The 23,210-nt window shown below is 40.9% G+C and overlaps 3 protein-coding genes across 5 annotated transcripts; 2 read left to right on the top strand and 1 right to left on the bottom strand.

Annotated features, from left to right (window-relative positions):
• Positions 1 to 1,547: 1,547 nt before the first annotated feature.
• Positions 1,548 to 4,915, bottom strand: angptl5 (angiopoietin-like 5). Its single transcript, XM_028421690.1, has 8 exons — positions 4,499 to 4,915; positions 4,030 to 4,201; positions 3,850 to 3,953; positions 3,668 to 3,761; positions 3,431 to 3,534; positions 3,244 to 3,364; positions 2,966 to 3,151; positions 1,548 to 2,878 (listed from the first exon to the last, which is right to left on the bottom strand). The coding sequence occupies exons 1-8, from the start codon at positions 4,550 to 4,552 to the stop codon at positions 2,559 to 2,561; spliced, it is 1,155 nt and encodes a 384-aa protein (XP_028277491.1). The 5' UTR covers positions 4,553 to 4,915; the 3' UTR covers positions 1,548 to 2,558.
• A 2,346-nt stretch (positions 4,916 to 7,261) lies between these two features.
• LOC114446198 (transcriptional coactivator YAP1-like) lies at positions 7,262 to 14,021 on the top strand. Of its 2 annotated transcripts, XM_028421680.1 has the most exons (9): positions 7,262 to 7,671; positions 7,989 to 8,208; positions 9,130 to 9,329; positions 9,837 to 9,991; positions 11,223 to 11,324; positions 11,542 to 11,642; positions 11,763 to 11,881; positions 12,407 to 12,507; positions 12,632 to 14,021. In XM_028421680.1, exons 2-9 carry the CDS (start codon positions 8,017 to 8,019, stop codon positions 12,811 to 12,813), a joined length of 1,152 nt encoding a protein of 383 aa, XP_028277481.1. In that variant the 5' UTR covers positions 7,262 to 7,671; positions 7,989 to 8,016; the 3' UTR covers positions 12,814 to 14,021. The 2 variants fall into 2 exon arrangements, with proteins under 2 accessions (XP_028277481.1, XP_028277482.1); XM_028421681.1 differs by lacking the exon at positions 11,223 to 11,324 and having other exon boundaries at positions 7,270 to 7,671.
• A 2,586-nt stretch (positions 14,022 to 16,607) lies between these two features.
• On the top strand, positions 16,608 to 23,118 carry birc2 (baculoviral IAP repeat containing 2). Of its 2 annotated transcripts, none has more exons than XM_028420986.1 (14): positions 16,608 to 16,842; positions 17,275 to 17,369; positions 18,376 to 19,619; positions 19,718 to 19,998; positions 20,076 to 20,378; positions 20,454 to 20,748; positions 20,907 to 21,006; positions 21,160 to 21,238; positions 21,335 to 21,383; positions 21,481 to 21,723; positions 21,807 to 21,905; positions 22,068 to 22,223; positions 22,339 to 22,380; positions 22,483 to 23,118. In XM_028420986.1, the coding sequence occupies exons 3-14, from the start codon at positions 19,526 to 19,528 to the stop codon at positions 22,674 to 22,676; spliced, it is 1,935 nt and encodes a 644-aa protein (XP_028276787.1). In that variant the 5' UTR covers positions 16,608 to 16,842; positions 17,275 to 17,369; positions 18,376 to 19,525; the 3' UTR covers positions 22,677 to 23,118. The 2 variants fall into 2 exon arrangements, with proteins under 2 accessions (XP_028276787.1, XP_028276788.1); XM_028420987.1 differs by having other exon boundaries at positions 17,275 to 17,414; positions 22,483 to 22,676.
• Positions 23,119 to 23,210: the final 92 nt, after the last annotated feature.

Here is a 23,210-nt window from a genome sequence, read left to right as displayed (position 1 = left end):
CTGTTTAGAGTACATGTTGATATTGTCTGTAGCTGAGTGAGTGTGTGTGTGAGAGAGAGAGAGAGCACTCTACATGCGTGCAGGAGTGACTGATGTCTGATGAACAGCAGATGAGATTCCTCTGGGTTTAAATTCCCAGCAGACTTTGCTTCCTGTATGGTCCCACTCTGCAATGACCCCTGTCCAGTGTGGGAAAACTTTGCACACACACACACACACAGATATACACATATATACATATGTGTTTATGACTATTTTAAAAGGACTCTGAGGTGTTCTTTCTTTAATGTAAAGGATTTGTTGACTGCCTTTTCTCTGTTTTCACATTAAACACCCCCTCGCATCACAAAGCCATCTCATCATGGCCCAAAACAAAAATCTGATAAAGCAGACTCTGATGTTTATAATGGCCTTTTAAGGGACTGATTGCTGGAGGTTTTTCACTTTGGACGTTTCATGGCGTAACGGCATCGCATTTCATGAGAAGGATGGTAGGAGCACAAAGAGGCAAACTCTCACATATGTCACCGGTGTGAGTTTTTGTTAGGACTTCCCCCTCAGAATAGAACAGACATAAGATCGGATGTAAACACTGTCAGCCTAACCATACACACTCTTATTAGAGGGCACCAACTGGACAAGTACCGGATAGTTCTTTTCTATCCCTGTGTGTGTGCATGCATGTGTGTATGTGTGCATTCATTAACCCTGGCAATAGGTGCACATACCAGACCACACAGAGAGCCAGGGATCCCACAGTGTTATCAACTCAATCAGTGACACATAAACACATACAAAGTCAAAATAAGTAAGTGGACTTGCACTTTTACTCTCTTAGACCGTGCCAAAACTTAAAACCATAAACTAGTTGGCTAGTTTGACTTTTAAGTCAAAAAAGATGGGAAGAAGAAGACAAAGAGGAGGAGGAGGAGGAAGAGGAGGAAGGCTTGTCTGTGCATCTGCTTTTTGTCCAATTACCGACCTGAACCTCCACATTCATCTCTCTTCTAAACTGTCCTTCCTCTAAATTCTCCTTCTCTCTCTCTCTGGCCCAACAACCTCCCTTTCTCACTAGCTTTGACTTAATTTAGACATTTTGTACTTGGGGTTTTCCTTTCTGTGGTGTATAAACAGTTAATTATAAACAACACTATTGGACAAATAAAAGATAAGAATAAACCAGTGTGCCGGCGTGCCTCAGAGGCTGCAGTGTTCATTACAGTCATGGTCTGGTGGGTGAGAAACCTGCCGATAACCAGCTGTGTTAAAAATATCTTGATCTTTGACAATCAGTCAAAGCTGCAAGGTTGTGAAACTGAAAAATTATCTTCAACAGTTTAACGCAGGTGAACTGAGAAAAGAGACCCTCAGGCGCACCAACGTGACTCATTTGTGGAGGTCAGGGTATGATTCTGTTTGGTAAGGGGTCATTACAGTGACTCTGTGCTGCTTTGTCAGGGTGGTTTGTCAATTTTAGAAACAGTTCCATGAACGAATGCTGTTTTTGGAGAGAACAATTGGAAACAATTATCACATACCAGAAGTAATACAGTGAGTGTTTGGATTTATATTGAAGGATAATTCTCATTAATTACAAATTGGTTTAGTTTTTGTATATTTTTCTGCTTTCATTGAGGAATTGCATCATCATAAAGTGGGACAGACAAAACAACAGGCATACACATTCATGTACAATACACACAAGCTGGTCCTGAAAACAACACACACACATGCTGAGAGATTCACAGCACCATCTGCTGGAGTGGGTCAATTAGTTATCCATAAGCGTCACTTTCACCTGCAGCTGAAAGTAGCAACACCAAAAAACTTTCAATGATTAAGTAAGGAGTTAAGTAAGGCACTCAAATCTACTACAGTAAAGGTATATCACAGCAATAAAGTGTGAGACTTTTACAGCTAGATAGCACTCATATAACACTTATTTTTAGCATCTTTGACAATGTCTGTGTCGTGTAATTGTAACAAAGTGCATCATAATTTCTGATGACTACAGTTTACTCTCAGGAATTAAAGCAAAAAGACCTTAAAAACTCCAGGGGCCGTATTCACAAAGATTCTCAGCACTAAGAGTTTCCATTAGGGAATAATTAAGACTAAATCCTAGTAAAGATAACGGAGGTCTTAAGGTAAAAAAACTGTTAAGAGTGGAGAGAAGGACTTTTGAGAGCTGAACTCATAAAACCTGTCAAACACACCTCCTCACTAAGATGAAACTTTCAGTCTGCTCCTTCCTCAGAGAAGAATGTTCTTAAATCACTTTTAAGCTAAGATTTTTTAGGCTAAGATAAGAGGGAATTCTACTAATCTTTGTGAATACGGCCCCAGGAAGATATGTTTTGTGCTATATGTCACACCAGTGTCAAGCACAAAACAGTAGTGGGTGTTTGTAATGGAACATTAGAATATGTAATATCCTGTTAAATGGGAGTAAAAATGTCGTCCTTCACTCAAAGGGGTGTATTAATTTTGCATCCAAACATTCATGTTGCTTTAATAAAACTTTGAACTGTTCAATAATGCACTTCTCCCCTCAGATGTTAGTTATTGGTTGCAATCCTCCTGATCTTCATTGTGACAGATTTGATGGTGTGAGGCACTCCGCTCTGTCTCCAGGTGTCCCACAGGATGTGCATCCTCTGGCCATGGGTTTGCTCTTCATCTTCAGGAGAGCCATTGAGGTTTGCCATTCCGCACTGGTTGAACCACCATCCCGTTTGGTTATGCTGAATGCTGCAGCTCTCCACTGTGCTGTTGCCGATAGAGCAGAAAGGATTACAGCCGTCATTGTCCACGTCTGACGCGCTAAACGGAGCTGTGTCCTGGTTCTGCTCCTGGTCGTAGCCTCGGAACGCGTCGCCTGCACCAGAGCACAGACAGACAGGCATCCAAGGGAGTAAAACAAGAGACTTTTTTATTTATAAATGTTAGATTAATGAAGCCATACCGGCACTGCCTGCATATCTGCCCAGATGCATACTGAAGAACTGTGTTTCACTGTCAAGGCGGAAGTCATCATATGATGCATAGGAGGTGACATCATCAGCCGAGGCGAGAGCGATGTGAAGCTGAAACCGAGTATCTTTCTGGTTTACTATATGAAACACCTTCTTCAGGCCCAACCAGTGTTCCCCTACAGGGATGCAAACATACCCACAGACATGACACCTGTGACCGTCTCCTAGAATTCAAGGAAGAAAAACGTGTGTACTCTGATCTACAAACCTGCAAGGTGTCCAAATCCATCAACGTAATCAGCCCAGGGTCGTTTGAAGTCAGTTAATCCATCCGTCCTCCTCTGCATCACTGTCCATCCACCTCCCATGTAGTCCATCTCACAGAACACCTGCAGGGGGAGCTGTGCTTTCAGTGGTGACCACACAAACTGTGAAGGACTGAATGAATCTCATACCTCAAATGAAGAGTCTGTATTGTCTGGGTGCACTATGTAGATACCACTGGGGATCTTGGGGACGACTGACATGAGACTGTCCTTGATGTCACTGCAGTCTCGTCCTAAACATTTCAAACATGTGTACTCAGAAGCATCATTTAATTCAATGCACTCCTTAAGTAAAGCACTCTTTACTTATAAAGGGTTAATTGTGTATTCTTGTCTTCTCAAATGACATGCTTGTGTGAGAGTTACCATGGGATTGCACAGGTTTCATGGAGTACATCTCTGTGTTGCTTCTCTGAACCTCGGAGCTGAGCGTCTGCACTTTCGTCATGAGCTCTGTGACCTGGAAATATGACATCACTGTACATACAGTCGGCCAATCATGCTCCAAAACTTTGTGTGTAACAGAAGAAAAACAAACTCTTTCTTACCTGACTGCTGAGGATGTCCAGAGCCCTCTGCTGCTCCTCCATCACATCCCTGATCAACTTCCGAGTGCTCCGTCCAAATGTCAGCAGAGACTGTTGCAACTGACCTACACACACACACACACACATGGTAATGATGGTAACGGAGCTAACAATAACACCAAGAAAGAAAGAAGACTTTACCACAGATGGAGTGTTTCTCATCTCGCAGGAGTTTGACAGTGATGTCACACGGGATGGAGCATGTGTCGTGACCTTTGACCTCTCCACGAGGTTTCTGGCCTTTGATAGGAGCATCAGAGAAATCCTCATTGACTATTTCTGATTGGTTAAAATTGCTGCTGTTTTCTTTGTCCTGGGAATCAGGAGAGAACTACAGTGAGAAACTTGATCTACAGGTAAAAGAGTTTTATTCTGTTTTTCAGTTTTGACAAATCAGATGCAGCCTTTTTTATCTAGATGTTGTTTAAAAACTGTTATATGTTATTTTACTGCACTTCTAAGCACTCAATTTATGAAGCTAACCTTTTGTTTTGTTTTTGTGTTGTTTTTTTAGATCAGACTGTTAAATTTTCCAAGTGATTTGTCGTCCTGCAACGAAAACAAAACCAACATTCTTAAATTCTCATCAGGACATACATATCATACTTACTGTTCCGGAAAGCAGATGAGGCAGAAGCAGCAGGAGGACGGTTGTTCTCCACATTGTCTCCTCTGACTGGGGTTATTTCCTCCAGGAGTGAGGGGGCTGATCTTGGTCCCAGCTGCAGTAGGCGCTCCCTCATTTATGCTTATTTTTTCCACAAAGTCGGCTCTTTTCCCTCACGTGTCCATCCTTCTTCAGGGCTTTTCTGCATCTGTGCCTTCCTTACAGTTGTCAGATTTCACTTCTTACTTCCTCTCCTGCTTCTTCATCAGTCACTCCCAAATTCCCATGACAACATCCCTCCCCCCTATCAGAGGAGGTCAAATTAGTTAGTCAGGATTTGTTTTTGACAAGCACATGAATATGCTGATTCATGATTTGTGGTAAAGACTCGTGGCTTTCCCCCTCATTGTGTCTATTAGAAGTTTTTCCTCAGCATGAGAAACAGATGTGAAAGGGGAAATGGGGAGCCTGTTTTAAAGTAGGAACACTTTGTCTTAGCTTGTGTGTTTGCGTGGAAGCTGGTAGGGGGCAGTGAAGGCAGGGTGTCTCTGCCGGTCCTCCCCCTCTTTCTCTCTCCTCTTCAACCACTGACTCATGCTTCTGAAAACAGCCTCCTAGAGGGTCAGACCAATTACTCCAGTTAACTAGGTACTGAAGCAGTGAAGAAAGTGAAAAGCAATAGGAACAACAGGACATTCCAGTCAGGGGTCCAGCTGGAGCCGGCCAGCCTTGGAAAACTTTGCCTTGGAAGCCAAAGAAAAGATTGTTCTCAACCTGTGTGAGTTAACAGCCGTGGTCAGTGAGAGGAATGTGAAAAGCCTGGTGCTGCAGGCTCGGGGGCCCCCACATCTGTCCTATGTTACATGCTTCAATAAAACAGTCTGTGCATGTAACTGACAGGCAGCGTAATGAGACTATTTACACGAGACTGCTTGGTTAATCAATAAGTAATCTTTGGTATAAATGGCAAACTCTTAATCACGAGATTCTACCTGCAATAGCAGATTAATTAAATGTGTGTTTTACTCTTAACTCCTTCTGATACAGTCTGAACAGTCTTGCAAATCAACAGGTAACAGTGCGTTATGCTTTGTCCAAAACAAAAATGAGACCAGTTCTTCACTAAGCTGATTTGGCAGTGATTAAGCTACAGTGTGGAGATGATTTTATGCAGAAAAAATTGATGTAGAAAAGCAGTTTGGTCCTGCAGTTTATAATCATCCAAAAGCAAACAGCTCCTCCTCCACAGGTTTTATTCCTCCTCTCTTTTTGTGAATTATCCTGAGAGAAGGAAACTGCTGCAAGTCACAGGCAGTGAGGTGAGACATTGCCATCTAAAGGCCAAAAGCAGGGTTTACAATTCCTTTATGTTGACCTCTGTTGCCAATGGTGCTTGGTGAGGTCTCCAAACACGCACCACAGACCAGATAATATCTTAATGAATCATTAAATTATCACTCAAAAAAATCATGTCTAAGTCTTAATGCTCAGAATCAGTTGCTAACGTGCTTCACATGTTGTACAATACATACAGTGTTAAACACACATAAACTCCACATTACAATGAAGACGAATATAAACTGTGTGTTCTAAAGAATGCTGTTTGGAAAGAGCTGACTGATGAGCGTGATCTGGTTGAACACTTTAGAGTCTGGTAACTTCAGAGCCGGCTGAACAGCTGAGAGTGTCTGCTGACCTTTGCTTCACCCTCAACTTATGCAACTCCTTCATGGATTCAGATGGTATAGTCACAGCACTTTATCAGTCACACTCTCTGTGGTACATTGTGTTTCTATCATCTTTTTGTTGGTTAACAAAAAAATTAGGAAGGAAATATCCTGGAGTGAGAGGAGTATAGTTATATTGATTTTTACGTAGCTTTATTTTACCTTGAAGTTAAGCAACATCTGCTTCTCACCATGCATGATAAACACCCTTAAGTACTTTCATTAAGTTTTCTTTTCAAAGAGTCTATCAACATGATGGACAAGATATTAGAAAGCAAGTATCTACACTAAGACACCTTTTACATCATCACTGTCTAATTATTCTGTTGCTTAATGTTTTAAACCCTTTGTGAAATAAATCCTACAAATATTATAACTTCAAGTTTACACTGAGAGATCCCAGATCTATTAATTTAAGTAATTTAATGACTAAATAAATGGCTATGACAAAATAGGCAGACAATAAAACAAAGTCCTATTATTTTGCACAATTTTGGCATTGCACTGTTGCAGTATTTTTATACTGTATTGTTTTTATTTACAGTTATTTAGATTAATAAACTTCTTTGTTAGGCAGTTTCTGGTGTGAATGTGTGTCAGACTCCTTATTGTTAAATCATAATGAATAAATAGGCCTTAACTTAATTATTGGATGCACTAAACAAAAAAAACATGAAGTCCAGCCAAACATTTGTCTTGAATCCAGTCTGCGGGCCATCTGAGCTGCAGCTTACTGTGTGCGTGTTTTCCACTAGGGGGCAGGCCGCTGTGGCTCGGCCTGCACGGGACAAACAGGCTCCGGCTGGGTTGGCCTCACCAGCGGCGGATGTTTTCTCAGTGCAACTTCCCAATTTTCCCCCTTCCCATCCGACCCCTCCACCACCACCACCACCACCACCAAAATAACCAGACGAGTCCCAGGCCCAGAGTCAAGAGAAATAACTCTAGCACAGCAGATCAGTAAATCGAGTGCACCCTCTGTGGTTGTCACCTTTGTCTGCTCCTGGCCTCCTCTCTTCAGCAGGGAAAAAACACATAAATAAGAGTATAATGAGTAATTTAAGTCCATTGTCAGGACTAAAGGCAGCTCCTGCACCGTGATTGTCTGAGGCTGTGAGCTGTGTGTTGATGGTTTACATGTCTGTTTTCAGACTGAAGTATTTCCCCTGGAACTGCGGCGGCTTTAAACCCTCGCAACCCCGCCCCTGCGCACTATCACATGAATCTGGACCGAACGGTGGATGTGAAAAAAGTTTGGAGGTCTCGCTGAATTCACTTTCCTCCAGTTGCTTTCGTGCGTGTTTTCTCCCAACTTTGGAGGGGGGTTATAAATTCAAAGGTTGCTTCGGAGCTCGGTGCGCTGCTGGCTGTTCTCCCGGCTGTGATTTCTCCGACTTATTTTTTCCTGCAGGAATACAGAGAGGGGGGAAACGGTCTGGCTGCTTGAAGGTATGTGGGAGGCATGTTGTACACTGCTGAGATTGATTTGTGTTTTCCAGCGATTCCTGAGTTTTATTGCGCTATTTCGACTCCTTTCAGCGTTGATCGGTGTTTGTTTTTTGCACAGCTGATGGAGTTCTGAGGTTAAAACAGACAACGACATAAAAAGTTTGAACAGGGTGGAGGAGGAGGTGGAGGTGGAGGGGGGGATTAAAAGTGTAAACAAATCCGCTCATAACTCCAGCATACAGTTTCCTCTCAGCGTTCCTGGTGTTTATTCTGTGTGTGTGTGTTTTTTTTTTTGATGTGATCGAACTTTTCGACAGATTTGCTTCGACACCAAACTTTGGCGACATGGACGCGCCTCCGGCCGGGCAGCAAATCGTGCACGTCCGCGGGGACTCGCAGACGGAGCTGGAGGCCCTCTTCAGCGCTGTGATGAACCCCAGCAAGGCGGCCAGACAGCCACAGTCGCTGCCCATGAGGATGAGAAAACTGCCGGACTCCTTCTTCAGGCAGCCGGACCCCCGAGGCCACTCCAGACAAGTACTGAAAACTAACTGATGTGTCCATACACACTGCAGCCTGGGCTGTGCAGAAAGATGTTTAAATGAACGACAAATACGTTAAATCAGAAACACGCAGTGAAGGAAAACACTTTTATTAGTGCAGTAATGAGCTGTCACATGCACATTATAACTTCACATTTCAGCATCTAGGAACAGAGAAATGGCACCAATAATTATTATGATAAAGTAATAGTAATCACTTAACCTTTTTTCTTTGACAAGACTCATTTAAAGCCTTTGTGTTCATCTTTTCATACTTCCATAAATATAATAATAGCCCAACTATAACTAACTTTAGAACTAGTTACAGCCATATTTTCTTTGTCCTCCTTTACCATTTCAATTGTCACTTACTTTTCAATGAGTTTAAATATGATGGTATCATTTTGCTTTTTTTTACTCCAGCCACTGCCCACAATGTCTGACAGCCTTGAGAACTCAGTTGCAGTTTATCATTGTGTTTGCGTTGCACTCACATTTCTCTTATTTACATTGTATTTACTGACAAAATTACAAAATAGTTTTTAAAAAGAATGACGAAGGAGCAGCAATGACAAGTAAAAGAGTTGTAAAGATATTGACTTGAACACATTAGAAATAAATATTTCAAATGTGTCCCTGTTCAGCTTGTGGTTTAATCTTGAGGTGTTTCAGACGTTTTGTGCAGTGTATGATAGAGGCCTCACTTTAGAGCCTCTTTAGGGAAAGAAATCGTAATGTATCGGCTGTGTTGGACTGACTCAGAATTTCACTTTACTTCACTACACAGTCGTCTTCTTCACCCCTGCTCTCTCTCTGGTTTCTATTCAAACCTTTTTGGTGCCACCAGTTTACCTTTCTGATTGTTTCCGTTTGTGGCTCCTCTGCAGAGTTGCTAATCCTGCTTCTTTCTCGTCAGGCCAGTTCGGATGGAGGCCCGTGTGGCTCCCTCACTCCTCATCACGTCCGCGCCCATTCCTCCCCTGCCTCCCTGCCTGTCAACTCCCTCTCCACTCAAGCAGCCGATGTAGCAGCGACGCCGATCATACCTGATGACGTGCCACTCCCCCACGGTTGGGAAATGGCCAAAACGCCTACCGGGCAGCGATACTTCCTTAAGTAAGGTCTACCTTCAGCCTATCAGTGTGTTAATCTGCAGGTTGCTTGACTTTCTGTGTAGGAAGATCCAACAGGTCTATCTTGTTCTACAATAATAGACAAATCTTATTCAGCTAGGTGACATCCAAAGATTATTGTTTACATTTGAATCTAACAAAGCAGTGAAAATCTTTACATTTAAGAAGCAGAAAAAAACAAATATTGCAAATATTGTGTTCATGAAATGATCACAATTATTGTTGACAAACCAATCAAGCATAGGCAGAAAATGGTGGATAATACATCTTATATTAAAAAGTACGGTAAAGGAACACAGAGGCACATAGCCAGGGTGAAATGAATGGAGTCATACTGTAGCTTACAACAAGGATCTGTCTGTGTGAGTGCAGACATATGCGCACATCCGGTAGTACAGGTAAAGCAGGTCCGAGGCAAAGTGTGCCTTATCCATCAGGTTGCAGTGGTTTAACAGATACAGATGCGTTTAGACTTGTTGTGTGTTTTCAGTCACCTGGAAAAGACAACCACTTGGCATGACCCTCGCCTTTCGCAGCTTCAGTCGGCTGCAGCTCAGCATCCAATCACTGGCACCCCGGTCCATGCCCACTCCCTCAGCAACCCAGCACCCACCACACAACCACAAAACATCAATCCAGAGACAGGTATCACCATGCTTTCTTCTTTTTCCTTTCTTTTTTTTTGTTTGTTTCAGTCCAGGTTCTCTTAAAGCATGGACCTGCAGCTCCGGCGGCTCAGGTCTTTGCTGTGTGTGATTTCTGCAGATGGTCTCCATGACTCTCATGACTTGGTGTGAAGTTATCATGTGAGATAAAACAAAGGCTGAGCACCTCACCAGGAGTCACCCTGATGAGATGACATTTCAGACTTGTTGGACCATTGTTATCTTTAAATAATCTAAAACCTTAAAGGGTCAGTTAACCCAAAATAGGCTCACGGGGCAGATGTGTGCTTGACATGGGGGCTTCTGGGAGAGCAAACAGGTATCAGGAGGACAACTGAAAGCTACCTGCTCAGCCCTGTGTCAACTCTGGCATATTGTTGTAGGTAAAGGTTCCATTAAAATGAAGACTGAGCTAAGACGGAGTGAATATGAGACTTAAAGTGAAATACATATTTACCTTTATTAACTTCATGTTAGCATATATCTGATTGGCCCCACAGAGAACCATCCATAGGCAGGTGGTTTTGGACTGCAGGAAGTCAGGGCTAGCATGAGGGACAAGAGTTTTCATTGTAGGATCCATTGGCTCATGATGCTAATAAATCAACTAAACATTTGACACAGATTTACCTCATCAATGAGACTATCTGTCGCTTTTTCCTTTGTTTGTCTTCGTCTTGGTTCTGTTAATGTGTTTTTTAAGCGTTTTTTTGTTTGTTTTTTTACCTCCTTTGTTCTGTGGGTTTTGAGAGCTGCTCAGAGGTCTAAACCCTTTCGTAGGTACTTTTTTGTTTGCCAAGATGATCCTGCAATGGAAACACACACAAAGCCCCACCTTAAACAGCACAGTGGTTCATGTGGTCAAAAAAAACACCTAATGTGTTTTGTGTGGATTGTCCAGAACAATAGGGGACAGTGTGTTGCTGTTAAAATGTAATTTGGATGAAAAGGCAATTTAAAAAAAAAATACCATTTTAGGAATCAAGAGTTGCATATCAACAGTGTTTCACACCCATTTCAAGATGCACGAACATAGAGCAGTACTGTAACCATTTACCCACTAACCTTCAATTCTATTCATGAAATCTCTACCAAACCAGAAGCTACACAGACATTTAAGAACATGGGCCAGATTCTCCTTTTCTCACTCTGCACTCCATGCACTCCATCTACCATTTGCCTTCTCACTGTGTACTTTCACTGCTGTTCAGGTCCTCTGCCTGAAGGCTGGGAGCAGGCTGTGACTGCAGATGGAGAGGTGTACTACATCGATCACATAAATAAGACCACCGCATGGGTCGACCCGCGTCTAGGTAGCACACTATCAAATTTGTGTCTCCTGAATTGACAATTCTTGTTTGTCAATGAGAAACATTTTGTTCCACCATCACAAGTTGCTGTTTGGCAACAAAAACAGGAAAATCGCAAAGTTTTGAAAAATGTTTTTTCTCCTAAAATGTTTGCTATCGTAGGATTTATTCACTTCTCAAAAAAAAAAAAAAGTCTTTTTCTGTCAATCTTATGTTTCAGCCCAGAAGATGAATCCTGGAAATCTTGGCTTGGCAATGCTGCAAAGGCAGGAAAAGGAAAGACTCAGATGCAAGCAAGGCCTCCCTCAACTCACACCACAGGTCAGAGGTCACATTAAATACTATCTGCACAAGCTGCTGCACAGTCTTTCTTTTGATGCGATAAAGTTGTTGCTTCCTGTTTGAGTTTTACGTGTGTGTGTGTGTGTGTGTGTGTTGCAGGATGCAGGAGGAAGAAACCAGATTCCCAGTGGCATGGACCATGACAGGAGCGCACAGACACATGTACCATCTCTGGATGTCAGGATCAGAGGATCAAACCATGAACCTACACTTAATGGGTACAGGCTGACTGTAATACAGCTGTTTCATGTGGAAAAAACAACAAAACAACAAAAAAACTAGCTATTAACACTGGGAAAGTAATATAAAATTGACATAAGGAACTGTATGTATACTGTTAAAAATTATAGGTGAAAACTGGATTTTGGTACAGTGCGTTCATTACACCTTTCAAAACTAAGGCTCAGCCTTTATCTAAAGATAATAACCATGACAACAGAGACTTCACATGTAAAAACTACAACACAGACTTTAGTCCTTCATCTTTGGAAAACCACCAAATATTGACTTAAACACACAAGAACTTAGTGTAAGTTTGTTACATGTCTCATTTGTTGATGTGGTGGGAGAGTGACTGTTTGGAGTGCCTGTTGAGTTTAATCAGGATTTGATGGACCCTATGTTTGTCCACATGTTGTACAATGGCAGGCATCATCTCTTACATATTGTGTCCACAAATATCTCCTGGTCAGGATCAAACTGGTTGGATATTGATGAACATTTACGTGTGTTTGTTTTCACAGCGCTCACTCTCGCAATGAGAGCACGGACAGCGGTCTGAGCGTCAGCAGCCTACCCCGCACGTCGGACCACATGCTGAGCTCAGTGGATCACATGGACACAGGTAATGTACCGAAACACCTGACCTAATACTCGGAGTGTGTCCAGTGAAATTCAGATATAAGCGATTTGATACATTTTAAGATGCTTACAAAAGCAGCGTTATTCTTCTGCTCCAACTGGTTTAGGTGACTCTGGCGACGCTCCCTCCATGACTCTGCAGGAGTCGATGCCTGTGCTCCCGATGTCTGAAGGTGAGGAGCTGATGCCCTGTATCCCCGAGGGTCTGAGTTCAGACCTCCTGATGGACATGGAGACCGTTCTCTCTGGGTCACACATGGACAGAGACAGCCTGCTCACCTGGCTATAGACACAAGCAGCCGCTGGTAATGTCAAATATGGTTTGACATCAAGTTTCATAAAATGACTGAGGATTGCTTTGGCTTCAAAAGTGGTACAGAACAACATTACTGAGAAAATATGCTACTGTTGTGTGATGGACACCTAACCCTACTCGCTCCACGAGGAATGACTGTCGCAGAAGGTGGTGAGCTGCTGGTCTTTTTCTTTTTTTGGGGGGGACTGTTTTTACACAGATGCATCTGTATTTTTATAACACTCCTTTCTTTTTAGTATTTGACCTCAGATGATGTCCTTCAAAAAAGGTCTTTGTGTAGCAGTTACATGAACACAGAAGTTTAATACACATGTAGCAACAACTAAGCAGCTGGTGACTCTTAATGCATGTGAATACCCGGGCAGCATCAGGCGAGCAAATGAATCAAAACATTTATCTGGTTCCTGTTAAAAACAGAATCCTCTAATCTCTCTCAGCATTATGGAGGGGAGGGCGCCCTCTAGTGAAGAATTAAACCATAACTTCAACCCCAAAGACCCAAATATAGGAGAAAATTGTTATATATTTAGATTTGGATGTTGTTGTAGACCTATGATGCAGAAATCTGTTTTTTTTTTCTTTCACTTTTGACATTTTAATAAAGTTTTAGGGGAATGTTGTAATATTGCAGTGTTGGGCCTGTAGGGTAGCAGAGTTTCTGTGACATCACTCACAGTGTGAACACATGTAAAGGTTCATCTGCAGTCTTTACTGCTTATAATGCATCAGTATATTAGTCTATATAACTGTAAATATGTAATCACACAAGTAATGTTTTCCTGAAGGATAATTTTTCATAACAAATACTGTGTAGAATTTACAAACACTGATATTATTTACAAATCCTGAAATAGCTGGACATTGCACCTGCTGCAAAGCATGTTGGTGTAGCATTTAGCACAGAGTCTGCACTGGCCTCTAGTAGTACTTACAAAAAAAATGTCCATTCATGTCCCTGCACACTTCTCGTGGTGGGTTTTCATTTGTCTCTTTGCCTCGGATAACATTTGGAGACATCATCATTAGTGATATTCTGCCACTTTTGGATAGACTCAGTGATACTCAGTCATACACACCACAGATGAGAGGATTTTTCCAGGCTAATCTATTTTAGTAAAACTTATTTATAACTATACCTACACACAAGATTCACATGTTTTTGGGCAAACAAGCAAAACCCTGAAAACAGCACCAGTACTACAGTGTTTTTTAGACGTGGTGTAACTTTTCTTCCACTTTGACCCAACGTTGTAAAATTACAACATTGACTTAACAAGCTCTAAATCTCAAGCTATCAATAAATTCAACTACACCTTAATATAAATATTTCATGCATTTTACTTAGTAAATGTGAATATTGCAACAGTGGGCCTCTAGGTGTTAAAAACAACTACAGAACAGTCACTATGCAGAGCGTGGAAGTACAGTAGAGGGTCTTTATTTATACACAGGAGTACAGCAGCAGTCAATAAATAAGTATAATCTAACATAGTACAGCATTTCCCACGGTTACTGCAGTGCTCTCTAGGCTGCTCTTTTAATGAAGTTAATTATTTTATAAAATTGCTTGTTTTGTTTTTAAATTAGGCATCAATTTTCTGGTTTTGTTTTTACTGTTTTTGCATTGTCTTCCAGTGATTGTTGAGTACAAACACAGAGCTTGTATTTATTGGAGGTTTGTTATGGTTACATTTCATTGGATGGTTGTAATATTACAATGTTTCAGAGACAATACCACTTAACGTAGCTGCCATCGGGACATTCAGCCTGCACCACTGAGACTTATGTCTTCTTCCCTTTTTGTCATTTTTTCCACTATTTGGCAAGGTACAGTTCTAATCATTTTTATCATTTTAAGTTTTAGCCTCTTAACTGACAACCAAGTACTGGTACCCTACTTCTGAGTGCATACAGTGGTTTTTGATGAAATGATCAGTGTGCAGAGGTTGGTTTTTCTCACATACTACATCTCACTGATGAGTCATATGACTGTGTGTTACAATATTAACAAAATCTTAGGGCAAAAGCTTGTTGTCTTTAACCCATCAATAAGTAAAATGTCCATGAAACAATAGGACAAAAATGCATTTTAAATAATCCTTTATCTAATAAGATATTTAATTGCTACTACTGTGTAGAGATATCACTCCTGTGTTGGTGCCCAAAGTTTTCCACTCTTTAGGGGGGAGGAGGAACAGACTTCAGACCCTTTCGTGGAAGGAGGCACTGCAGACTCCTCTGAAAAGCTACATACTAATCATGGATGCTGTGTTGTTAGTATATGTTGTTCTAACTGCTCTGTGGTGCTGCAGTGTGGGAGTGCAGGAACAGCAGTACGGGGGCTGTTTAGTTAAAACTATATAACAAGTATATAATCTGTTTTTAATGTGCTGGGTTGTTTCTGCAGTGTGTTTTCTATTTTTATCTGAATTTGAAGTTGTTTAATTATTAGTGAAAGGATTTCCTCTACCCAGTTTGTTATATATATATATATATATATACAGTATATAAAGACTTCATTCACAAACATACATCACAAATACAGAGCAGAGTCACCTTTTCTGAACTCTTTTCTAAGTTAAAGTACCAAACAATTCACGGAGGGACTTATCGCTCATACACATAATGCAACACACTACCTAGCCTATTATTTATCTTAGCATGCATGACACTTGCTATGTATGTTACATATATTGATGTTATTGATACTATTTACAGAAGTTTGGAGGCAATCAGACCTGTTTCATACCTTTTTTATGCATGTGATTTATATACATTTTCATTATAATCATTTAAAGAAGTTTCTGTTTAATAAATACACCTAAATGCACACTGTTCATTGTGATGTGTGGTGTTTGTCACTGTACAGCTTAAATGAGTTGTTTGTTTTTCTAGATTGATAATGTAAGCATCACAATGAAACCAAAAAGGCTTAATCCGTTCTTACAGACCGGTTGTAAAGTTTTGTCATTAGGAAAATGTTATTTAATTTAAAAACTAAGCTTAACACCAGAACCATATTTATACCACACCAGGCTGGGAAGGAGATGTATTACTGTGAACATGGTCAAATATAGCTTTGAAAATAGCACATTTTTGTGAAAATTGTAAAAGTTGACATAGGAGAATACTACCTGTGGCATTTCTTTGCAAGATATAAATATACTGGTGGTATTTCCTGGTAGAGACACATTACCATTATAATTGTACCATATATTAACTCTCCATCTTGCATATTTACAGACCAGTAATGCATTAAAGTTGGACAAATTTGTTGCATTTATTGGTTTTTGGGCATTTTTATGAGAAAAGTTAGCCCTATGCAGCAAAAACCAGATTCCTACATGCAACAGAGGCCATGCAATGAAAACTAAAACAGGGCCAAAAGCAAATTGAGCAGAAACTAAGAAAAATAGATGAAATTTTAAAGGGCTGTATTTTGCAAGTGGTTACACTTACAGACCAGAAACACTGGATTTCTCCATAATATTGATTAATGTACATCAGTGAATTCTTTTTAAAAAATATCTGAGGGGGTTGTCTGGAATGACCCTTTGGCATTTATATAAAATGTTCAACTGTGGAAAAAGATTTGTAAGAACACAGGGGAAAACTTCATTCTGGTGATGGTTAACTCACTGATGTATTAAAGAGTGTTCTCTCATGGACATGCACCTGGTCATATGACCAAAAATCCCCATGGAGTTAATGCATGTAACTCCCCCTGAGGAACATAGAAACTGGTTGTCATAATGAACTACTAAAACTAAAAACCCTTGAGGGACTTTTTAATTACTCAGTGGTGTGAAATTGTCTGATTTACATTGTTAAACACTTATACAGAAACTACAGGTACTTTACAAAGACTGCATAAGTAATGTTTTCGTTGTGGAGCACAAAAAGCTGGAGGAGGTGTGGCCTGGAAAATACCAAACAAACTCATCTAAATGCCTTTAAATGACTCACTGCGTCAGTGTCTGACTTGAAGAACAAGCCTTCTGTGTGAGTGTAAAACCTTGTTTTATTTATTTCGCTATTTTTGTCTTAATTACCGTCGTTATCTGTAATAATGGGGTTTTTAACTTCAAGAGTTAATCAATACAAATATCGTTAATTGTACCACTGTCTCCTACAAGACATAGTATGTTTAAAAGTAATAACCGGATCTGTTCACGTATTCTAGATATTTGCAGAAGTTAAAAACAAAATACTTTACCATGTTTGTCAGAGGAGAGCGACTCTCATTTAACGACCAAAGAAGTAATACGAAGGAGAGTTTTATGTTTTATTCTTTTTATTAAACTTTATTGCGTATTTCATCCACTGAGTCTGCGTCAGCCGTAGTTGAGCAGGGTGTCTGATGATTACAGAGGGACTTACTTGCGGGATTTCTTACATGTTTCTTTCTAATCTGTTCCATTTACGCTCAAACAGAAACCGGAAGTGGACTGAGGGACTGAGGGACTGAGGGAGTGCTTTCTGCAAAGAGAAGCTTCTGGGTCGGGACTTTCCGTACTGATTGCGAAACGGTGAGTCTGTGTCAGAGGAGAGGACGGGTCACTGTGTCGTGCTCAGTATGTATTCTCATATGTCTCATGTTTTACGTGACTCGACGCATTTTTTAAGCGCCTTTCCCTGATTACTTAGCAGCAACGCAGAGTAAAGTTTGATTAGCATTAGCAAACGTTAGCAAGCTAAATGTTGGCTGATCTTATCAAACAAAGCTTGGCGTTGGATGCAGTGTCATTAGATTGCTGCTTACTACTTTCTGTTTCTATACTTTTTGACAGCAGAATGCACATTTAATTTAACCCTCCAAACGTGAAATATTAATCGACGCAACACTCGCTAGCTAAACCAAAACAGCTACAATAAGAAGCGTCCGATAGTGTAGCTAGTTGAGGAAGCTAACTGCTGAAAAATACTAGTATTCAATTACAACACGTAATTGAGAGAACGTCTATTTTGGAGTCTTTAGTTAACCACTTGTGTAAAATGTTGACATTCTCCTTTCATGCATTGAAAAGGGTTAATTGTCAGGCTGAGTAAAGGAGCAGTCCATCGATTTTTTTTACGTTAACGCCCAAACAGCTGGGCCTTTGGAAATATACCGTTGAGTAATAACAAATCAGTTTATTTAAATAACGTATGAAAAAGGTCAGTCTAAAAGGACAGTGTCATTCTCTGAAGTGTTTATGAAGGCCAGCATAGAAGGCTAAAAGCGTTGAGCACTTCCGCTTCCTGTCTGTGGTTAACACAAGCTTACGTGTTTGTCACGTTTAATTCTGTGGTACAAAATACGTAATGAAGTGTTCCACAGGGGTATTTTTGTTCATAAGATAGGCAGTTGTAGTTCAGAGGTTGTCTGGGACAACGTCATCACAGAGTTAAACAAAATGATACTATTGATTTCTCAGACTATTGAACTGTTTGTGTCTTATGACTTGGTTTTAGGCTGATGTCACCTATTATTCAGAGCACGTTTTGTCCTTACTTGTGTAATTTTGTTTTTGTTTTGCTTTTTTTTTCATTTAGGTTGTCCGAACAAACTAAAGAGGACAGTTTGTCAGCTTTAGAAGGATTCATTAATTTTTTTTATAGGGGTATAACCATTCAAGTATGGAGGCTTAGACACTCACAAAAAGGGATGTCCAAGGTGGGGGGAGGGGTTTGAGAGCTTGTACGGGTGTATCTCTCAAAATTTAAATATTGTGGAAAACGTTCAACATTTTCTACCAGTTATTTATATTTAATTTGTTATTTAATTTGCTTAATTCGTTATTTATATTTGTTTTTGAGTTTGCGGTATAAATACTGTGTATCTCTCAATCATGGGAAGCACCAGAGGCTTGACAGTTATCCAGGAGACAATCGTTGACATGCTCCACAAGAAGAGTATGCCACAGAAGATGTTGTGTATAGAAAAGTGTGGTAGACAAAGGTAGAATAGAATAGAATAGAATAGACTATTAATCCCTTTGGGAAGGTCCCTCTGGGAAATTCAGAAATTCAGGTGCACAAGCAACCCATCATGGCCTACCTAGGAGACCTTCATTAAATCACTCCTAAACATGAGATGATGGTGAAGCATCTTTCCTGCCCCAACCAAGAATTGAATGTTTTTCACAATATTCTAATTTTTTGAGGTGCACATGTATGTATTCCTTGGTCTGTGTGTGTGTGTGTGTGTGTGCAAGTATGCATGCTTAATTAATTTGTGAAAGGTTAGACAAGTTGTTAAATATCCAAGACCAAGTGTATACTGATCCTGGCAGATCTAAACTCGTTATGCTCTTACTGTACTATTGATTTGAAGATGCATGTGATTTTTTTATGCCCTTACACCTAGACTGTAGCTCTAAATATGAGTACTGATGTTTTTCCAGTTTACTTATGGACACTTGGGGTAAAACCTGTATGATGCTAATATGCTTGAGTAAGGAATAGGTGGATATAGCCATTGCTTTATCCATATTTTGTTGCAGTGCTTTTGTATCTCCTGCACAGAAACTCAAGCTTTTATGCATGCCTGCTCTGTGAGTAAATTCCTTCCTCTTCTGCCCTGTCTGTTTTCAGTTTGACTGAGTGTGTTTGTGTGAGAGAATGAGACCTTAGGTTTTCTCAAACCCTTCTCCCTCTAAAGGACATCTCTTTTACCCTAAATTTACACACTTAAAACAAAACAATGGAAACTCTTGTTCATCTCAAGAACAACCAGTTTTTGATGGGGCTGTGTCGCAATGGGCCTCCACCTGACCTGCAATATGATAACTCCTCAGGTATGAATCTTTGATTTTTTCCCCATTCTCCACTACTATTTAATTAATTATACATTCTAATGTAAATGTGTTAATTTGGTGCTTTTTTTCTCCACCAGAGCTCTTCCGCATCTCTACCTTCGCTCATTTCCCAGCATCAGCAGTCACAGAGCGCAGTCTAGCGAGGGCAGGTTGGTTCTATACTGGTGTGGGTGACCGAGTGCAGTGCTTCAGGTGTAATGTGACAGCAGAGGGCTGGCAGGCTGGGGACTGTCCAACAGAGAAACACAGACAACTCTCCCCATCCTGCTCCTTTATCCAAAGCCTCCCATCTACAGCCAACCTGCTCTCCTCCTCTCACTCAGCCTTCTCCCCTCTCCGTATTGCCCCAGCCTTACCAGTAAGATCCAGTTTTATTTTAAAAAAACATTCTGCATTTTTAGCTTAAATTACTAACATTAACATTTAATATTTAAGCTGTCTGGTCCAGGCCCAGCTGCTCCTAATCCATCAGCAAGCCAAGGTGAAGAGGCAGTCGGCTACCTAAATATGGCCTTCTCTGTTCCGCCACCCTCCAGCCCACTGAGCAGTCGTGGGGTGGAGGACATGTCCCATCAGAGACCGACATGTCATAATCCAAACATGCGCAGAGAGCAGGACCGCCTGGACTCCTTCCACTCCTGGACACTCTCCATCATAACTCCTCCAGAGCTCGCCAAGGCAGGCTTCTACTACCTGGGTCAGGGCGACCGAGTGGCCTGTTTCAGCTGTGGAGGACAGGTGTGTATCTTTGCAAGATTATCATTTCTGGTCTGTCAGGGAATGTCAAATGACAATATTTGTTTTTGTTTGCAGCTGAGTAACTGGGAGCCAGGTGACAGAGCTGTATCTGAACATCAGAGGCATTATCCAAACTGTCGTTTTGTCCGAGGGGACAGAGCTGACAACGTGTCGCTCCCTGGTGCCGCAGCGACTGCTGCACCGGCTTCAGCAGTGACATCCCAGCTGTCTTCAGGAGCTCCAGTGCTCAGTAGTGTCTCCAACCCTGCCATGCAGCAGAGTGAGGAGCGGCTGCTCACCTTTGTCAACTGGCCTTCCCGTATCCCTGTTCGGCCAGAGCAGCTGGCTAAAGCCGGATTCTACTACGTTGGTACGAACATCATCATAGCTGTTTTATAGTACTGAGCTTAAAAATACATTTTTCATGTGCTGAACAGATGAAACATTCAAATCAAAGAATTTTAGACAGTCATGCCCATTTTCTGCCTTTCCCTGAAAACACTAAGCACTCTTTGTTTGCCCGTCAAGGTCGCAACGATGACGTCAAGTGTTTCTGCTGCGATGGAGGCCTGCGCTGCTGGGAGTCTGGGGATGATCCATGGGTGGAACATGCTAAATGGTTCCCTCGGTAAACTATTTTTAAATGGATTGCATATATTTTTGGCAAAATATGCTGTACTACAACACATTGCTATTTGTGTGTAGAGGATGGTTTGTGATGCTTTGTATTGTTTTATTTATATTGATCTTTATATTTATTTATATCTTTGGTTAATTGCAGGTGTGAATATTTGCTCCAGGAGAAGGGACAAGAGTTTGTTCACCAGATTCAGGCTCGTTTTCCTCGGCTGTTTGAGCAGGTTAGTGGAGAGCAGCATATCTGTTATTAGTTCAGAAAATCTTGGTTTAGAATTATTTTTTTAAATTGGGTGTTTGCATGTTTTCTCTTTAAACAGCTTTTAAATAATGGAGACACTAACTCCAGAGAGTTTGTGGATCCACCTGGTAAGTTTGAAATAAATCTGAGAAGTTAATGGTGATTTATAACAGTTCCAAATGAACTTAAAAGTTGAGTCTGATGGATCTGCATTCTTGTTCTTAGTGGTTCATCTCGGCCCAGGAGAGGAGCGGTCTGAGGACGCCGTGATGATGAACACCCCTGTGATAAAATCTGCTTTAGAGATGGGCTTTGAGCGCAGCCTAGTTAAACAGACGGTCCAGAGCAAGATTCTGACCAGTGGAGAGAACTACAGAACAGTCCAGGAGCTGGTGTCAGACCTGCTTAGTGCTGAGGACCAGAAAAGGGAAGAGGAGCGAGAGATGCTGGCAGAGGCAATGGCGTCAGGTACAGCTGGTGGATGATTGTGTATTGTGTATTTGATCTGCTCTGTCAATTCAGTCACTATAAACACTTGTTTTGTGTATCAGATGGTTTCACCTTTGTGAAGAGACATCAGGCGGCATTAATCCAGCGTCTGAAAAGTGTCGAGCCAGTGTTGGAGCATTTGAGAGAGCAAAATGTGTTGTGTATGTATTTTTTCTACATTTATAAGTATCTGTTGGTAATGGTTATTAAATAAGTATGTACATATACATTTGTTCAAACTTATCAAAATGCCCATCCCAATAATCATGACTAATTTGGAAACTTCTGCAACTTGAATAATATTTTCCTGTCCTTTCCTACAGCTGCTGAGGAGTACAGCAGTCTTCAGAATCAGTCGTCTGCCCAGCAGCAGACAGCCAGGCTCATAGAGCTCATCCTCACTAAAGGTAATGCAGCAGCTGAGGTCTTCCGCAACTGGATCCAGAAAAACGACATCCACTTGCTTAGAGATCTGATGGGTATGTTTTTCCTAACTACACCAGATTTTCAGTTTTAATATGCCTCCTCACATATACACAGTATAGTGCTTTTCTCAAAGCTTGTACAAACCATATGTTGTCTGTCACACTTCAGCTCAGTCAAACGAAGCTGCATCTCCAAGCCAAGATCTTTCAGGTATGACAACACACCTGGGCATCAGCCAGCTTATTATCCTGCCACAACAACAGTTTGTTGTAACTATTTTTAGTAAATAACTGTACTTTTTATTAATTGCAGACCTCCCAATGGAGGAGCAGCTGCGGCGCCTGCAGGAGGAGCGTACATGCAAGGTATGCATGGATAAAGAAGTCAATATTGTCTTCATCCCTTGTGGACACCTGGTGGTGTGCAAAGAGTGTGCACCATCACTGCGAAAGTGCCCAATTTGCAGAGGTCTGGTTAAAGGCACAGTGCGAACCTTTCTCTCATAACCAAGATGCTGTGACATGTCACTGCAATACAATTGAATGTAAACAATTAAAAAGTACGAAAGCATCTTTGTATACTTTTTTTCCCACAACACATTTCTGTTGTTCACCAGGAAACACACCTGCTAAATAAATTAACATTCAGTGAAAGCCTAGTTTATATTTTTTTTTATGTTTAATGGGTTTTATCCTGTTACATAAAGCAAGACAATCTCTTTAAAATATTGTATTTTTGCAGGAAACTTATTGTAATCTACTGCTGATTTAAAATGTTGAACCTGTAGCTTTGAGTAGATACTTGTGCAGCTCACATTTTGTTCTCAGTCTTTGTTTCCCCTAGCAGATCAGTAAGGATTAGTAGGTAGTCCAGGCCATATTTTCCTTAAACTGCAATGTTAAAACATTGTTAAAGGGCCTATATCTACATTAAATCTATGCCAATCAATGTGTCTACACCAGTATGTTTTAGAAACTGAGGCATACTTATATCTACTTTTTTGTACATGAAGAATCAAGATCTTGTCGTTCAGGCTTTGG

Source organism: Parambassis ranga, chromosome 14 (assembly GCF_900634625.1).
Source record: "Parambassis ranga chromosome 14, fParRan2.1, whole genome shotgun sequence".
Lineage (NCBI taxonomy): Eukaryota > Metazoa > Chordata > Actinopteri > Ambassidae > Parambassis > Parambassis ranga.
The sequence above is the reverse complement of the archived record's forward strand: the minus strand, read 5'-3'. Positions and strand labels throughout refer to the sequence as shown.

What these genes read in the sequence shown, in the direction of transcription:
- LOC114446198 (XM_028421680.1), top strand. Translation starts at nt 8,017, where the DNA reads ATGGACGCGCCTCCGGCCGGGCAGCAAATCGTGCACGTCCGCGGGGAC. An exon ending in GGGCAGCGATACTTCCTTAA is followed by an intron (nt 9,330 to 9,836) that starts GTAAGGTCTACC and finishes GTGTGTTTTCAG; the next exon opens with TCACCTGGAAAAGACAACCA. An exon ending in CATGAACCTACACTTAATGG is followed by an intron (nt 11,882 to 12,406) that starts GTACAGGCTGAC and finishes TTGTTTTCACAG; the next exon opens with CGCTCACTCTCGCAATGAGA.
- birc2 (XM_028420986.1), top strand. Translation starts at nt 19,526, where the DNA reads ATGGAAACTCTTGTTCATCTCAAGAACAACCAGTTTTTGATGGGGCTG. An exon ending in AGAGTTTGTGGATCCACCTG is followed by an intron (nt 21,384 to 21,480) that starts GTAAGTTTGAAA and finishes TCTTGTTCTTAG; the next exon opens with TGGTTCATCTCGGCCCAGGA. An exon ending in GAGAGAGCAAAATGTGTTGT is followed by an intron (nt 21,906 to 22,067) that starts GTATGTATTTTT and finishes CCTTTCCTACAG; the next exon opens with CTGCTGAGGAGTACAGCAGT.
- angptl5 (XM_028421690.1), bottom strand. Translation starts at nt 4,552, where the DNA reads ATGTGGAGAACAACCGTCCTCCTGCTGCTTCTGCCTCATCTGCTTTCC. An exon ending in CTCATCTGCTTTCCGGAACA is followed by an intron (nt 4,202 to 4,498) that starts GTAAGTATGATA and finishes CCTGATTCCCAG; the next exon opens with GACAAAGAAAACAGCAGCAA. An exon ending in TGAGAAACACTCCATCTGTG is followed by an intron (nt 3,954 to 4,029) that starts GTAAAGTCTTCT and finishes GTGTGTGTGTAG; the next exon opens with GTCAGTTGCAACAGTCTCTG.